Below are 19123 nucleotides of genomic sequence, written 5' to 3' on the forward strand. Positions count from 1 at the left end.
AGGGAATGATTCAGATTTCTCTCGGCACAGCTACTAGAAGACAGACGGGTTGCTCACGTCACATCTACGTCATCAAGCTCAGTTTGAGTCTGCGCAGTCGCTCAGCCATCAGGAAGTGAGTGCTTCTAATTGACTTCACTTTTCTCCGTTGAAGTCTATGGGGTCGCTGTGTCCATTTGTTATACTGTCTATGGTTACAGCGGTGTCGTGTAAGCGGCCCCTAAGTTAATAACTAATGATCTTTGCAACGGAAGTGAATCAATCAAAACTAACTGGACAATAACTTTATTCTAGAGTTGCTGTAAAGCCAAAACAATCTCTGTTATTGTAATTTCCTATAATCTCAGTAAAGCTGCTTTGAAACAATCTATGTTGTTAAAAGCGCAGTATAAATGAAGGTGTTGAAAGTGCTGGAGAAATCACTGCTTCACTGCGTGATTCTATAAGGCTTCAGTAATCAGAGGAAACAGGAGTTTTCCCATTGCTTCTAGTGACGCAGTACGAGTGAACCGTATCGATAACAGAAGAGATCACTTTACAACATCAGGAGTTATTCATTATTTAATATTTCTAAGTAATTTCTGTCCTTTCCTCTTAATGACTTTTGACCATTTAAGTTATTAAATTAAAAGTGGTCCAAAGTGCAATAAAGTTATCAGTGCAGGAACAATAAATTAAACCAACCATTAAACTGTTAAAAAGTTTACAATACAGTATTTTTTACAGTATGGTTTTAATTGATCTGATTCTTTCAGGTTTATGTCATATTACATTGTTCCACATTTGTAGATCGCTTTGAAAAAATAATCTGCTAAATTACTAAATGTAATTATAAACATGATTGGATGATGACAAACGTATTTCAGATGTGATCAAACAAAGTCCTCTTTATGATTTATTATCAGGAACTGCAGAAAGATAAATGAAAGACAAAACTGAACATATGAAGGCAAGGATGAACAAATAAAAAGAATGACAGACAAGAGTGAAAGACAACAAAATAATAAACAAAACAAATAATGAAGCAAAACTGATGAACACACAAAAACTAGTTAAAGAAAGTATAAATTAACAAACTAAATAGAAGAGAGAGAAAAAAAATCAATTGAATATTAAAAAAAATAAAGTAACACAGATAAAACAAACTGAAAAGACGCGGGTGCTTTGTTTGCGAAAAAACAACAACATAATTTACAACTTAAATATTAATCTCCAACGCGCGTTCAACAACGTCTGCTCTCACGCGCGTGCGTCGTGGTGCTCTCGTGAACGCGCGTCTCTCTCTCTCGTCACACACACATAGAAAGTACAAGTAAGTTTTCCTGTCACCAAAAAAAAAAAAAAAAAAAAAAAAAAAAAGTTTTCCTGTCGCCATTTTAAGCAGGAAAAATGCGAAATACGACAAGGAATAAACAGAGCATCAAAGTGTTTATCAACCATTATAAAGGAATTTACGTGTAGTTTTATGATTTTAAAGCTGGAGGATTTTATGTATCTTGTAAAAGTTTGATCAAGGTGAGTGTTCATGTGTGACTTTCTCATATTAATATGAATCTCTGGAGGACATTTTACGTGATTGTTTTATATGAAACCTTTAATAAAGGGTTTCTTTCACTTCAATGTTCCTTTGTGTTTTGTGATGTTTGTGATTCTTCAGAAGTTTAGCTTATGTGTAAACATACATAAGCCAATTCACACAAACGCCAACAAACTGTTTTTTTAATCGCATCAGTGTCTGTCGATGTGGGGGTTTGTTTTCTTTTTCACCTGAACTTGTTCAATCAGTGTTTCTCGGTGTCAGTTATTTTTCATAAAATTCTAAATCCAACGGTCGACTTGTTTGTGTGTGTAAAGACCCAATGAGCTTGAGTTAACGCAGTCACATGTCATGATCCTTTTTCTCCCACACTCCAGATATGTTCAGCTAAATTATGAAGGTTGTTTAATATAATAATTTAATTTAGTGTCTGAATGTTTTTCATTCAGAGTCAATGGAGGAGATCAAACTCATCAGATTCTCCTGCAGCTTCATTATGGCTGATTCACAAGGATCCAGAGATGGAGATTTTTCTCCAGGATGCAGGTACTTTCAACAAACATTACATTCGTCCTCCATTGTGCCTTTGAGAAAAGAGTCATGTGATCGTGGTTGATGTTCACCTGAGTTGAATCATTCTATAATTCTATAGTTGATTTCAATTGGTTTGTTTTGAATTCCTAATTCCTAATATTACTGGTTTTCTCAGTCGCTTTGGTACAATTGTTGAATCATGCTTAACATTTGCAAACCAATTGTAATCAAAGTTTGAAACACAGTGCAAAACAGTTACAGACATTAAAGCAAAAGTACACAACATTTATGTGGTCTTTTATATTCTTTATATTTTACTTAGTTTTGAAACCAGTTCAGTCCAGCAGAAGAGCTCAAACCCAGAGTCCAGCTGTGTGTCTATGAAGAGTAACAACTCTATGAAAGAGCCACTAAAGTTTAAAGGGATACTCCACCGTCTTTTCATATTAAACTATGTTATTCCCTTAACTAAGACGAGTTGATACATACCTCTCTCGTCTCAGTGCGTGCACTCAATCGCTCTGGCGCGTGGCGAAACTTTGTTCACTCAGTTCATTCAATACGGGCCAAGCAGAGAAGCTACCAAACACCTCCACGTTTTCCCTATTTAAACACAGTTACTCGCGTAGTGTAACTCGACCTAGGACGGTGACACAAAACAAAACGTTGCGCTTTTCGAAGCGTGTAAAATGGATAACTATATTGTATGGCGGAATACCATAGCAAGTGCTTGTAAGCACTTCGTCTTGGCGGAGTAATATCTTCACTCGTGAAAAATCCTCTCACCGGCCCCCGCTCCCTCTGGTGAAGATATTACTCCGCCAAGACGAAGTGCTTACAAGCACTTGCTATGGTATTCCGAAATGTAAGGAAATGTAATTTTGCCAAAAGAAGAACTTTTATTTTAAATAATTGTTCTTTTTAAATCAGCCTTTTTCAGTGTGATATGTTACCATATTATCATGCTTAACACTGAGAATTTGAATAATTGTAATGTGATGATCAGATGCAGATAACTAGATCAAAGAATATCATATTTTGGGCAGTTGACAGGTGGATTATTTATTTGTAACAGTGGATTTGGGTGACTCAAAGTGCACCGGATTAATGAATTTATCTTTAAAATGTACAAAATTTTCTTCCGGGGGAGCAGGCCCCCGGACCCCCCTAGAGGTACCAAGCTCCACCCACAAAAATCAATGTGGGAATATGATAATCTACAAAAAAATACACATTTTCATTATTAGGATTTTACCACCTCCGCCTCATTTTTAACCAGGAAAAACCCTGTTATGAACATCACCTTTGGGTCACATCCTATGGTCACATACAGCTTTTGTCCACCCCACTTTTAGAATGGCTGCTAAGCCCCTGCTGTTACTCAGTTAATGACACAATAACATCAATATCAGTGTGTCTGATTTTTTTTACCCTCTTCATTCTGATTTAAGGTCAAACCTTCTATCCAGACCAGTTAAAAACAAAACTGTGTACAAGCCTGTGATTCAACCACAAGACTTTAATGAAAGCATGTATCCTGGTTTCAGGTAAAGGACTTTTTTGTTGTCGTTGTTTAATTTTAGGTGCTGCAATTCACATGACAAATCACTCAAACATGATTAATGATTAACACATTTCAGAAACCTAATGATGTTCTGTGTCCCATAAATAGTTTTGTTAATTATGTCTATTTACTTCTCTAACTTGTGTAATAATGTGGTATTTTAATCTTACAGCAATGACTCTAAACCTGCTGAAGTCCTCAACACATTGAGATCAAATCTGAGAAAGAAGTTTGAGTGTTTGTATGAGGGAATATCAAAGCAGGGAAACCCAACACTCCTGAATGAGATCTACACAGAGCTCTACATCACAGAGAGTGAAAGTGGAGAGATCAATAATGAGCATGAGGTGAGACAGATTGAGACACAGTCCAGGAGAGCAGAAACAGAGGACACACCGATCAAATGCAGTGACATCTTTAGACCTTTACCTGGACAAGACAAACCCATCAGAACTGTGCTGACAAAGGGAGTCGCTGGCATTGGAAAAACAGTCTCTGTGCAGAAGCTCATCCTGGACTGGGCTGAAGGGAAAGAGAATCAGGACGTCCAGCTCATATTTCCACTCGCTTTCAGAGAGCTCAACTTGATGAAGGACAAAAGACACAGTCTTTCAGATCTTCTTCATGTCTTTTTCCCTGAAACAAAAGAAATGGAAATATCCAGTGATAAATATAAAGTGTTGTTCATCTTTGATGGTCTGGATGAGTGTCGTCTGACTCTGAACTTTAAGAGCGAAGTGAAACTGTGTGATATATCTGAATCAGCCTCAGTGGACGAGCTGCTGACGAACCTCATTGTGGGGAATCTGCTTCCCTCTGCTCTCATCTGGATCACCTCCAGACCAGCAGCAGCGGATCTCGTCCCCTCTGAGTGTGTCCATCGAGTGACAGAGGTACGAGGCTTCAGTGGCACACAGAAGGAGGAATACTTCAGGAAGAGAATCAGTGATCAGAGTCTGGCCGACAGGATCATCTCACACCTGAAGTCCTCAAGGAGCCTCTTTATTATGTGCCACATCCCAGTGTTCTGCTGGATCTCAGCCACTGTTCTAGAGGAGATGTTGAGTCAAGCAGAGAGAGGAGAGATTCCCAAGACTCTCACTCAAATGTACACACACTTCCTGCTCATTCAGACCAACATCAAACATGAGAAGGACTATGAGAAGAAAGTGAAAGATGAAGACATGATTGTCAAACTGGGGAAACTGGCTTTCCAGCAGCTTGTGAAAGGCCACCTGATCTTCTATGAGGAAGACCTGAGCGAGTGTGGCATTGATGAGACCGAAGCATCAGTTTACTCAGGATTGTGCACTCAGATCTTCAGAGAGGAGTTGGGCTTGTATCAGGGGAAAGTCTTCTTCTTTGTTCATCTGAGCATTCAGGAACATCTAGCAGCTCTATTATGTGCATCTCTCCTTTATAAACAATAACATCAATGTGTTTGACCAGATTACCACACCAACTAATGGAGACTTTTCACTATCTGATCTCCATCAGAGAGCTTTGGATGAGGCTTTAGACAGTAAAAATGGGCATCTGGACCTTTTCCTTCGTTTCCTTCTGGGTCTGTCAGTGAAGTCTAATCAGAGTCTCTTACAAGGACTAAAGACACAGACAGCAAACAGCTCTCACAACAATGAGAGAACAGTTGACTATATTAAAGAAAAGATCAGCGAGAATCCCTCTCCAGATAAATACATCAATCTGTTTCACTGTCTGAATGAACTGGGTGATCTTTCTCTAGTGAACGAAGCTAAACCTCATATGAGCCGTGGAGGATTACGTGATGTGAAACTCTCCTCGTCTCAGTGGTCAGCTTTAGTGTTTGTGTTGTTGTCCTCAGAGAAGACACTGCAGAGGTTTGACCTGAGCAGCTTAATTGGAGACAGAAATGATCGGTAAGTAACACTGAGTACAATCATTACAGTCTAAAACATTATGAACAAAAAGAAACTAAGAGATCAGAGGTGTTTAAATCACGGGACACAGACTGATTTCTAGGATATTGTACATAATTTGCTGGTGTTTCTCAAACCGTGGCTGTGTCCTAGTAAGTCTGCATATCTCGACTGCCACGTCATCAAGCGCATGAGTTTATCTGCGTTCATTATGAAATGTAAGACACAGATAATGTATTTGGAGATGAAGGCATACATGTTATCTTTTGTTTCTGTGTAAATTAATCACTGAACACTAAACTGTTAATAATGTAAGACACTGGGAGACACAGACGCTGCCCAGCAAGCAATTTTGCGTCTAATAGCCGTCTAATAGCCGTCTAATAGCCGTCTAAACACAGCCCAGACGTCTAGGCTAAAACGAGGCTAATTTTGGGCTGTCAGTGAAAATCTAATAGACGTCTAAACATAGCCCAAGAATAGACAGCTATTGAATGACTACATGTATACGTCTAATAGACGTCTAACCATAGCCCAAGAATAGACAATCAGACAGCTATTGAATGACTATATTTATACGTCTAATAGACGTCTAACCATAACCCAAGAAAAGACTAGTCATCAATTAGACAGCTATTAAACGACTACATATATACGTCTAATAGACAGGCAATATGGGTCTAGGCTAAAACAAGGCTGATTTTGGGCTGTCAGTGAAAATCTAATAGACGTCTAACCATAGCCCAAGAATAGACTAGTCATCAATTACACTACATATACATGTAATAGACAACAAAATGAGGCATAAGGATTCTTTTCACTCAAATATAACAGGTTCTCATAAATGAAAATCCATCCAAACTAATTGAATATAAAGGATTTATTTAGAACAATTATATTAACAACTTAGACAACATTCAAACATAAAAATTAACAAATAAAATATTGGAAAATATGTAAAACAACTTAAGATACTAAATTTTTAAGAATGAATTATTAGCTTTATATCCAAAACCACCACCCCCATCTCTTCCTGGTGCTTGTTTAAAATGACCAGAAATTGCATTTTTTATTTCCCATTCAGTCGCCGAAGGAAAGTTGGTCATCACTGCGTCTGCCAAATGAGAAAAAGAAAAAAATTATTGCTCAAGAAAAGCATTGTTGACAATCATTTTTAACTAATTACAGTCATTCACTTTTGCTAGGATGCACACTAGAGCTGGCCAATATAGAGTTAACGGAATATAGATTGAGACTATATAATTTATATCAATATTATTAATAAATTAATATCAATAATTAAACATTTTTGCCTGCATAATGGTGATGCACTAATTATATATATATATATATATATATATATATATATATATATATATATATATACACACACACATATATTTTAGGGGTGTAACGATACACGTATTGAACCATTCTGTACGAGGCTTTCGGTTCGATTTCAGTACGTATTTTTAAACAGAACTGTTCGTTAGACAATTTTTCCTGCTGACCAAAATTTTTTAATTACAAATGTAGGCACGTCAAAAAGCGCGCTCAATGTAAGAGAAATCATAACAAATCGTGCTCTTTCAGGTAGTGACCATATAGACCTGCATTATATGACTGACAGACAAGAACAGTTTGACCTAAAAATATCAAAATTGAAACTACTTCAGAAACAAAGACACCTACATCTTGGATGCCCTTAAGGTAAGCTAAAACATGCCAAAATTTAATTTCAAAGTGAACTATCCCTATAAATCATTCTTTATCACTTACTCATATAGGCCTAACTCTAATGAACATAAAAAGATACTTATAGGGGTAGTTCACTAAAAAAAAAATCATGTAAGCATTTACTCACTTTCACTTGGTTCCAAACATGTATGGCTTTCTTCTGTTGAACACACACAAAAAAATATATATTTTGAAGAATGTTGGTAACAAGACATTTAATGGTAGTCATTGACAAGTGTTCTGTATATTCAATTGCTGTACTTTGTTGACCGATTGCTGGATAATTTGCAATAAACAGTGTCTTGAAATCGAATAAAGTGGATTACATCATTCCAGTTCTGAGGTTTTTACACTGGCTATATGTCTGTCAAAGAACTCATATCAAAATACTACAGCTGGTTATTAAATTAATTAACATTTTAAGGCCAAAGTAAATTTCTAATCTTCTGATGCATTATGAACCATCCAGAGCAGACCTCTCAGGTCATCTGGGACAGTAGCCAGCTACTTTTATATCAAATTTATAAGTCAAAATTAAAAAAAAAAAGTCAAAACAAAACATGGAGAAGCAGCATTGCGGTTTTTATGCACCATATATCTGAAACAAATTCACTGAAAACTGAATGTATGCTGCATATTTTAATTCTTTTAAATAAAGTTTAAAGACTTTACTGTTTGCCACTACCTTTTATTAATTGGAAAGGAAAATTTTTTTTTTTATAATTTCTTTTCATGTTGCACTATGTTGCTGTTAAGTTTTATGTAAAGTATACTTTGAAAATTTGCATTAAATCAAAAACTATTATTTCTTACTCCAATCTAAAAACAAAAATATATTGGTATCTTTAATAGTAATAAAAAATAGTAATGATAAGTTTCATAGTTTCATGCTTACCACCTTGAATTTAGATACATTTTAGATTAAGGGCACACAGTTGCAATAACACGTGCCAGTAACGTTAACTTGTTGGAGAAAAATAGTACTCTGCAATGGTAATGTTAAAATGTCACGGTTTCTACACATTATAACAACTAACTAATTTAAACAATGAACATAACAAAAATAACACGCATACTTACAAGACCGAAGTAGAAATTTGAAGGTTTTCAGAGTGTCGCTCGCCCGTTGCTCTCTGACAGCAGCCTCATGTAAAATAAAATTGAAAATGGAGGAAATGTTTATCGCGAGATCTGGCTAAAGTGATCTAGTCGCGCAATGCCAGTAGTCCCAGTCCCAGTAGTCATGTCTCAGTAGTGTTTCGATTGTGCCATCTAGCGGTTGAGAAATGCAATTGCATTTGATTTAATTTGAAATGACAGTCATATCGTAGATTGTGTATGAATGTTATGTTTATGTGTGACAGCAAACATTAAGCTGTGTGAGCGAAAACATTTTTAAGACTAATATTCTTATACTAGCTCGCTGGTCTGAATCAGGGCTATAGCCAAGCCGTACGTAGACCAGATTGCTTTGATTTCGCCAGGTGGGCTAAAGCAGACCGCATATAGCCCGTCCAATTTGGAGTTAAATCGTGACAACAGATCGACCATGTCGTAAAATGTCACATTGAACCTTGTAGATATCATTACCAATGCGAACATGATGGAATATCAACCATTTCATGCACTGCCTGGCAAAAAAACTAGGCTACAATTAATCAGTTTTGACTAAAAGTGGGCTACAATAGCCGGGTCTGAATACGAGCTAAATCGTGGCTACGCACAGCCTACACATAGAACATATAAAATAAAGCAAACCAAACAACTTGTAATCACATCTGACTTTGCTTACATGATGGAATATCATACATCTCACAAGTTATTTTGGAAAAAAAATACATTTATCCAGATTAAATGTTATTTGGGCTAAAAGTGGGTTACGCATAGCCGGGTCTGAATACGAGCTAAATCGTGGCTACGCACAGCCTACACATATAACATGTAAAATAAAGTAAACCAAACAACTTGTAATCACGGTAGACTTTGCATACATGATGGAATATCATACATCTCACAAGTTATTTTGGAAAAAAATACATTTATCCAGATTAAATGTTATTTGGGCTAAAAGTGGGTTACGCATAGCCGGGTCTGAATACGAGCTAAATCGTGGCTACGCACAGCCTATAACATGTAGCCTAAAATAAAGTAAGCCAAACAACTTGTAATCACGGTAGACTTTCCTTACATGATGGAATATCATACATCTCACAAGTTATTTTGGAAAAAAAATACATTTATCCAGATTAAATGTTATTTGGGCTAAAAGTGGGTTACACATAGCCGGACTATATCGGGTCTATATTTAACCCAGACGTTGAAAAGACGGCTATTGCTTGCTGGGTGTCATTCACTGTATTGCATTAATAAAAAAGCCAGTTAATATAAAGATATTTAATAGCAAGTATTTTTCCTAAATTAAGTTTTTGTAGTATTTTTGTGCCGTGACCGTCGGGCAGAGTCCTGCACCCGACCCGCTTAAAATAGAACCGACCACCCGACCCGCAACCGAAATAAAATCAGTTTAGACTGTCACATTATAGACACACTTACAAAAATGTTTATTGCCAGGTCATACAGAAGTTAATACACGACAACTTGAGCCGAAGCTGTCAAAAGGCCGGTACATGAAGAACATGGCTAACGTTACCACAAAACTGAGTAGCCTTATAACATTTTACCAATCGAACAGACGCGGCTACAACACTATATCTGCCACCCAATTTCGGCTAGCCTACATCTGACAATTTTGGGTTCAAACACGCTCTGTACAACACACATACTTAACAGTGTTAAATTTGAAGAATACTGTTCGACAGAACTGCTTGGTTTGTTGCCACAGTTATCTGCGTGTTTCCTCAGCGATGAAGTTCCACATTTGCTGCTATCCAACACGAATATGCAGCAAAGCCTTTCACAATATTTTCTTCAGATAACTCCAAATTTCTCCCACACACTGGACTTGATTTTTGATGACGTACTGTCGACAACTTTACAATCTCCACTAGCTATTCTTTTCTTCAACTCCTCAGCATCCATCTCGACGACTGCATGCAGATCGCGCGCGCCGTTATGAGGAATTTTTAAAAGTGAAAGTAGCCTAGCGCGTGGGCACAAATAAACTGATGTGGATTTTAAATTATTTTATCAACTTAAAATTAGGGCTGTCAACTTTAGTCGTTTAGTCCACTAATCGGTCGATGCCGTCTTGGTCGACTGACATTCTCATTGGTCGACCAGTCGCATATAGGCTATATTATTTTTTTTTTCACCAATAAAGAAATTTTCATTGATTTACTCCTTGATATTTATTCCTTTATAAGCAGTTGTATATTACTGTATTCTAAATATAATTAGCCTATGTTTTTATCCCCAACTTTAAATGCTTTAATTTAGGCTATTTTGTAACAGCGCCACAGTTTAGCGCACCACGTAGAACACTCGGGAACCGCACCGGTGGCTGGCTGCACTGCTGCTTCGCGCTCAGTAAGGAATATAGGTAGTAATCTATGTGTCTGTCTGTCCATTTGCATTTTGATTATTTCGAGAACCGTTCATCCAATCGACTTCACAAGGGAGTGTAGTGTCGCATTTGGTGCAATATAGACAGACACGCGAGACGCGACACGTTCAGAATTAATAGTAAACTACAGAACAGCGCAAGCGGGAAGCGGCGCACCTCACGCAAGCAGGGCTTATATTCTCCGAGAACGGACACTGCACTAGTGATACCTGTATAAAACGCACACAGTCTGTTAACTTAAGCAATACTTTTAAGGTAGTCTAATATTTTTCTGACTAACAAATTACTGACACAGTAAAGGGTAGATTTAAATAAAGAAAAACGAAATTTAAATAAAGAAAAACGAAATTTAAATAGGCCTAAAGAAAAACGAAATTTAAATAAAGAAAAAACGAAATTTAAATAAAGAAAAACGAAATTTAAATAAAGAAAAAAACGAAATTTAAATACAGAAAAAATGAAATTTAAATAAATAAAAACGAAATTCAAATAAAGAAAAACGAAATTTAAATAGGCCTAAAGAAAAACTAAATTTAAATAAAGAAAAAACGAAATTTAAATAAAGAAAAACGAAATTAAGTTAGCCTAAATTAAAAACGAAATTTAAATAAAGAAAAACGAAATTAAGTTAGCCTAAATTAAAAACGAGATTAATTTAGATTGATAATAACGGGTAAAAAGTCTAATACATTTTGTTTCTATTATTCTATTTTCCACAATGTCAAAGCAACAGCAGCAATACAAGCTCATCCATACAAACTCCGCTGTTCTGCTAGCCAGAGAACACTCCTGTTGCTGGAACACTCAGGCGTCGGTTCTATTTCTAGCATGCGCCGCGTTTTCCGCGTGGCTCGAGCAGCGCCTGAGACGCTTGTCTCACGCAGGCAGTGTGCAAACTCCAACCTATTAACATGGGAGCCGAAATAAAAACAGACACCCAACGCAGCTGAGACTCTCACGCCAGCAGCCAGTGTGTCGCCGGCCTTATTCAAGCGCGAATGAGAACCGTTTTGCGGGGGATCCCAGGTGTCAATAAAAAAAAAAAAAAACAAAAAAAAAAAACACGTTTTTTCGTTGATGTTTTATAAATGCTCTATGACAATTGTTTAATAAATGTTCTATCAAAATGCGTCTTTTTTATATTTTTACGTTTGCATGTGATTGTTTTAAACCCGTGTGTCCCCCGTGTCCGCCCCGACCCGCACCCGTATCCGACACAGTTGGATATTTTTCACCCGTTTGAGCAAAATTTGCAGGTCACCTGTCAACCCGTGCAGGACTCTGCCGTGGGGCGGGAACATGTGTGACATTGCCATGCACACTTACTAGAGCTTCTCATTCTAGTGTTTAATGCTGAGGACTCGAGTCAAGCCTCAGAAGGACCCGTGTAACTTCATGTTCCAGTTGAGTGCGCAAGCCTTTCAAACTCATTTGACCGTTGTGTGCGCACCGTCTGCGCGATCACAAAAATTGGGCTGCAAGCGGATCCTCCTGATGATGAAAATTACGTCACGCGGACGCCAAAGTAGCCTAAACTTGATAAAACAGTTAATCGCCTTGATGCCGTTCCTGGTGGTGTTTAGCTCCCTTCATCACCGCATAACTGACGCGCTGTGAGGATAAAGATTAGATTAGCTTACTTCTCATTTCAAAGACAACTTGTTGAACACAAACACTTCTTGATTCATGAAAATATGCATTTTTCAATAGGGGCCACAAGAGAAGTATTAAGAAAATAAATTAGATTAATGTCTGCAAATCATTTTTCTTTATAACCAGTTGCTTGCAAAATGATGGACAATGATTCACATTTTGTGCGCATCATTTCCTGTGACAATAAAACTAAGTAAATTATTAAATAAACAAGTAGGTAAATAAACAAGTAACAAGCAAACAAACTCGTGTGTTTAATTTTTTACGAATAATTTGCTGATGCAGGTACAAAAAGACTTTTTCTTTTAATAAAGTTAAATGTAGCCATGGTGATAACCACAGCAACGGACAGGACAAAAAAAATCTGATATGTCCAAATAGTGTAGTGGTGTAAATGCAGACTAATAGACCTGCCACAGCAACACTGACAAGAAAAAGAAAAAACAAATCTGTGACGGCTGAATACGAGGCTTCTACAGTTATAGATACTAATACAACTTTTTTACATGTCCTTTATAAAGCAGTGTTTAATTAAAAAACATATTTGAGGGTATTAAGGAAGGTATAATGTATTATTTACTTATGATATGAATTATTATTATTATTATTATTATTATTATTATTATTTTTATTGTTGGCATGAATAATTAACTTGTTTATTTTATTATTTTCGATTAGTGTCACACAGAACACTGGAGATGAAGTTCTCCAGAAGCTGATGCCTGTGGTTACATCAACTAGATCAGCTCTGTAAGTGACACTGAGAACAAGCATCACTGTTAAAACATAACAGTTCTTACTTAAACATTATAAATTAATGGTTTAACAAAAAATATGAGTCACACTTCAGCTTTTAAACCCTCCAGCTATCTGACCTGATTTGTAATCTACTTAACCATTTTTTATGATGTATGTGTGAGAAATTTATTTTAAAATATATGCATTTATAATGTATGTATATAAACATTTATATGTAGACTTTTTATATTAATTTAAATGTAATTTAAATGTTAATACATTTATATTTAGTGAAAAAACTGATGTTTTCAATGTATTTCATTTGATCAGTTTTATATAATCTTTCTCCCTCACATAGAGACGTAATCTCTTAGAATAACAGTTAAACTTACTGATATATTTAATTCATTGTTTAAAAAAATTGATATTGCACAAATTATAAACACAATTAAGAAAAACAAAGATTTCTGTTTTGGTCTGAGAATGAAGAGTGTGTAATTGTTCTCTACAGGTTGTGGGATTGTGGTGTCACAGATGAATGTTGTGCTGCTCTGGCTTCAGCTCTGAGATCAAACCCCTCACACCTGAGAGAACTGAGGCTGTATAAGAATAAACTAGGAGACTCAGGAGTGAAGCTGTTATCTGATGGACTGGCGAATCCTCACTGTAAACTGGAGAAACTGTGGTAAGATCATATGTGACTCTTGCATGAAACTATCACTGTGAATTCATATAATCAAAATGGAATAAAATGCAGGGAAATAACTATTATTTCATTAATTACAAGCAAAGCTATTAAAACAACATGATCAAATTCATCAAATTATTTTTACATCTGTTCATATGATGTAAGAGAATTAATATGTTTAAAGCGTTTGCACTATTTCTCCTGCTGTGAGTTCATGTGTTTGACCTGTAAATGACTGAACACATGAGCTGCTCCTCATTAAGGTGATTCTGCAGTGCTGATAGTCACACTGAAAAACACACTTTGAAGAGATGGCAAAAGTACTCACTTCCCGTACTCAAGTAGAAGTACAGATTCTTGTGTTAAAAAAATACTCTGGTAAAAGTAGAAGTACTGAATTAACTTCTTTACTCAAGTAAAAGTAACAAAGTACAGGCTTGTAAATTTACTTAAAAGTATAAAAGTAAAATTAGCCTTGTGAAGGACAACCATTTTTATGCAAAGCTGGACCACACAAATGTTACTAGAGTGCAATCTGAGAAACTTAAGTGGATATGGAAAAAAGGCTCTTTATATGCCATTGCCTACATTTTAAACTGATGTCTGCCAATTGTGATTCTGTGAGAATTCAAAGATCCAGTTTCTCTTTTTTATCTTCCCCTTAACATTTAAAGGAATCTACATGTATGTGTGTGTGCTTAAATATGGCTTCTGGAACAGATAAAATATGATTTATTTAAGTTTATTTATTATTTTATTATATATTATTTATTAAGTTCACCGTATTTTTAGGGTTACCACTAACAACCACTAGATGGCAGCAGCGTATAAGAAATGAACTGACAGTTAGTAAATCTTTGAACATAGAGTGCTAATAAAAATAAATGTAATATGTCAGGCTCACAATTTTTACAATTGAAGTGCTATAAAAGTTCAATGTGCATTGTATTAAATCTTTATTGATATGCAAATAGACAATAGACATCCAGCAAAAGAAAAATGGCAAGTGATGTATGCCCTCAAATCTGTAGATGTGCATCTAGGGCAGAGCCATAGAGAGAAATTGGTTGAAACAACTAACATAAAATATAAATAATTACGCTGTGCATGTACAAATGAAGACCAGTATAAGCATCGCAAAGGGCCTCTGATACAAAATAGACAGTTGACAATTCAAAAGAGGTCGATATTTCAACAACTTAACTCTGGAACAACTTGACGCGCAGCAATGTAAGTGAATGGGGTCCAACGCCAAAATGACAGTGTTTAGAACTATTCGGCTCTTCAAATCCCGGAAGTGGGCGGTTAAAAGCGCCGCAATTGTTTACAACGGAGGTCTATGGGAGTGTCGCAACTCTTTCTCTCTATGGCTCTGATCTAGGGTATAGACAAATCCGGCGAAACTACCGGATTACTTCCGGCGGGCGCCATTACTGAGCTGTTGCTGGGTAGCGTTGCGCCATTGCCTCCTATTGGTTTGGTTGCGTCCACTGGAATAAACAGCCCGCGATTTACGACTATCACTAACGTTACATCTACAACTTTACTATTCTTCCTCTGCAGAGTTATTTGAACAGTATAAGTGTTGTTAATGGTCTCTGTGAAAATCGGACAGGTCCTTTAAGAACTATGTATTTATCATCTGGTAGAGTGTGCATTATTTGACCAACCCATACGGAGCTCAGATAAATTTTTTGACCCTCTATCAGTGACCTGTAGTTGGCATTTTGTTGATCATCGGATGCCAGGCGAAGGAGAAAATACTCTTGAATACATTTAAAACAACCGAAGGGGCGCGTTGGGGCAGTAACGTTAGTAACATTACTGTATTTGCTTGACTGTGACTCTCACTCTGAGAACCAACAACGCTAGCAGTTAGCTGTACCTTACCCTTTCCTTTTGAAATGTGAAAATGAGATAAATAATGGTCACAAATGAAAAACATGAATTCGTTTAGTTGATATCATTAATTTATTTATTGTTGCCAAATGGACAGATCTTTTAATAGTTTCCTCGTTAGCTTGCCTAGCTAGCATAGTTATTGCCAAGCTATTTTCATAAATAATCTGTAAGATCGTTTGTACCTTCATCTGTGACTGGAGGCCACTGTCTAACATCATCAACCCAACAAGTCATACTGCCTGGCTGTAGCTGTCATCGAGGGTGCGTTTGCGTTATCACGGAGGTTTGTTTACATACTAGTAACAGCTCAGTAATGGCGTCGCCACAAGATGGCAGCCTACACAGAACGCTCGTCGGATTCGTCTATAGGCTTGTTTGAGATGCGCCTTGCCTCGCCTGAAATGTAGTCGAGAGTAGGCGGCTGCAGTGAGAGGAGGAGTGAAAAAAGCGCAGGCAAGCCGGACAGTTCTCTCTTCTCGCAGTGGATCTGACACCTGCAAGATCAAAGATGGATATCGCGGGATTCACGGGATTCACGCTCGTGCACAGTGTTGCTAATAAACTGGATGGAATTTAAGTTCTGTTGCTTTTATATGAAAATAAATATAATGAACAAGACACCCAACCTATTTATTAAATTCCATTCCAACATGTTTATTAGTCTTTTTTTCTTTAATAGAGACATGTGTTTTTTCTTTTCTTTTTTTAATAAAAATTACATTGCATAAGCCATAGAGATCGCACTGTTAGATAGTTTGGGAATATTCACACATAACGTATACACATAAAACATGATATCAGAGTTTTAAAATCAAACATTTTAAAAGAGAACAATACATCACGGTTGTTAAAACCAATAAACATTAAGCTGTGTCGTCAGCAAGTCGTTTCCCATCATGCTTTTGATCAGCGCAGTCGGTGGAGAGCAACTGCGCTCGACTGCAGAATCCGACAGGTGTGCCTTGCGCTCGCGAGAGATTTTTGACATACGTCAGCATGACATCAGAGCAAGGCGGACCGCACTCGGACACATTTCTAACCGGCATGCATCTCGCGCCGATCACCGGTGATCGATTCTGCGCAGATTTTGCTCATCTCAAACAAGCCTAATGTCAAGGAAGGATCCTCGGAAGCCAGAATTTCGAGGATGCTACGTCATCGACATCCGTCGAAGGACTGTTCCAATGTCGAGGATACTCGGAATTTCAAACAAGGACTGAGTCCTCCGTTCGAAAAATATCCCATATACAGGAAAGGATGCATATGTGTAGCCTTCGCGCTCTTCACGCTCTCAAATCACCCACAATCCTATGCGCGCAGCTTTGCTATCTTGTTAAAAAAATTCAAAATTTCGGACGTTAACGGAGTCGGATCGTTAACGGCGCAATATGCTTTCAAATATAAGTATATTTACGTTACCAAACATTTGTTTAAAAAATAATTACATCCATTATGTTATGAGTCAAATTGACCCGCACTGTTTATAAACACACTTGACAGTCAAAGAATCAATATGATTAAAAAGGAGTTTATTGATTTAAAAACGATTATATTGCCTGAGTGAACAGAACTGCGTCCATAGCAACGCTCTGTTTTTCATTTTCACTGACGTAATGACGCACTGACGTGCACTTGCTAGCCGCGTGATTTTTTTTCCCAAACCACTTCAGCGGAAATCCCGCCCTGCAGCCTATTTAATTGGTTCAGGTTACAGTGACGGGTAGGTTTAGGGATCAGTGTTTGGTGTAGGGCAATCTGTGACGGGTAGGTTTAGGGATCAGTGATTGGTGTAGGGCAATCAGGGCGGGATTTCCGCTGAAGTGGTTTGGGAAAAAAAAATCACGCTTGCTAGCCTGTTCCAGAACCGTTGAAAAACCATAGACAGTACAATGCTAAAGAGGAGCCTCGTCTAGCCTTTGAAGGAAGTGACTTGGAAGGACCAGTCCTGCCAAGGAAGTATCCTTGACATTGAGAAACACCGAGTGTTTCGAAACATCTGCGCTTCGGGATCTCGCAAAGCTTCGGAACGACTGTTTCGCGTCAGCCATCCTTATTGAAAAGGCATTGTCTGTAAGTGTTTTCTAAAATCAATGTTATGAAAGTTCTTTGGTGTTTTGTCATATAACGTAGTGTTGTATTTGAATATGTTAGATGTGTGTACAAATTTAACTATGAATGTTGTCTATGCTATTATGTATGCTATGCTATCTATGCTTCGAAGGGATGTTTTAGAAGATGTTTGTACTCAAAGTGTCTAGTAAAGTTAATGTATTTCTATTGTTGTTTTTTGCAGTTTTACACCGCTTCCATTAAATGAAATTCAAGTCAACTCTGTCTTGGGTACTTTCTGGAGGAGTGTTAAGCTTGCTGCATAGCTATGTATCAGTACACATAGTGAGGACAGTAAACCTGTTCTGTTGTGTAGGTGAAGCCCAACCACTGACAGATATAAGCTACCATGCACAGAATTGTGTCATTGTATAAACTGTGACAATCAACCATAATTGGCTTAAATAACTCCATGACTACCACTATAAAGTTGATTTGAAATCATTCTTTATTTTGGTTTGCACTCTTTTTAGCTGATAATTAGTCTAGCTTACTTGTAGCCTAGGTAGCTTGCTGTAACCAACCTGGACATACCCTCCCGTTTACCCCGTGATTCTCCCTTAGTCAGACTTATTTCCTGCTGTCTTCCCGTTTAAAATTTTTCCCGTAATAATCCCGTATTTGAATACTCTTTGCTTAGTTCATTGTGTATGTACCGAATGATTATTTTGGATTAGCCTAAGCAGCATACCGTTAGACCTAACGTTAGCTTTACTGCTCCACTAACGTTACCAACATTCTTTCGTGGCTAACGTTACTGTTCTCATCAACGACAACGCATATATTCACGGCGAACTATAGCTTGCAGTCTTAAATACAACTTATATGAAAAGCATTAAGATATAGGGGTGTATAATCATTGTAAAACAAATCTTACCTTGATGTTGTCTTGCCGAGACACACCGGTCTCTTCAGGTTGGGTTGTAGACTGTACTAGACTCATGGATTTGGCTTCAAACTGACGCGACGCCGGTTCAACGAATAACGTGATTGGCCAAATCTATTCAACAAGGTAACAACACAAGCGTTGATTGGATCTCACTCCGGCCAACGTTTGTGATCAGCTAGCGAGATGAAATCTATTTTTATACTTTAATGTGCAACAATTGGTGTTGGAAACAATCGTTAATCTTTTTGTGAATTATTCATACAGACAAAAATGAGCCACACAGCTGCTGAGTGGAAAAACTAAACTAAAACTAAACTAAACGAGATAGACGGACTTGGCCCACCGCCTAAG

At 37.2% G+C, this 19123-nt stretch overlaps 1 protein-coding gene and 1 pseudogene across 4 annotated transcripts in view; both read left to right on the plus strand.

The window, feature by feature from the left end:
• Positions 1 to 1295: 1295 nt before the first annotated feature.
• Positions 1296 to 13200, plus strand: LOC308690404 (NLR family CARD domain-containing protein 3-like; annotated as a pseudogene). Its single transcript, XR_014032245.1, has 5 exons — positions 1296 to 1515; positions 1987 to 2083; positions 3523 to 3618; positions 3808 to 5533; positions 13125 to 13200. The product of XR_014032245.1 is annotated as an NLR family CARD domain-containing protein 3-like (transcript).
• Positions 13201 to 13801: 601 nt separating this feature from the next.
• LOC308690614 (NACHT, LRR and PYD domains-containing protein 3-like) overlaps positions 13802 to 19123 on the plus strand; it is a 195272-nt gene continuing 189950 nt past the window's right edge. For all 3 annotated transcript variants that reach the window (XM_081365192.1, XM_081365191.1, XM_081365194.1), the window contains exon 1: positions 13802 to 13869. In XM_081365192.1, the coding sequence (XP_081221318.1) occupies positions 13830 to 13869 (40 nt within the window). In that variant the 5' untranslated portion in view covers positions 13802 to 13829. The remainder of the gene's footprint in view (positions 13870 to 19123) is intronic.

Source organism: Scardinius erythrophthalmus (genome assembly GCF_964197995.2).
Source record: "Scardinius erythrophthalmus genome assembly, chromosome: 5".
NCBI lineage: Eukaryota > Metazoa > Chordata > Actinopteri > Cypriniformes > Leuciscidae > Scardinius > Scardinius erythrophthalmus.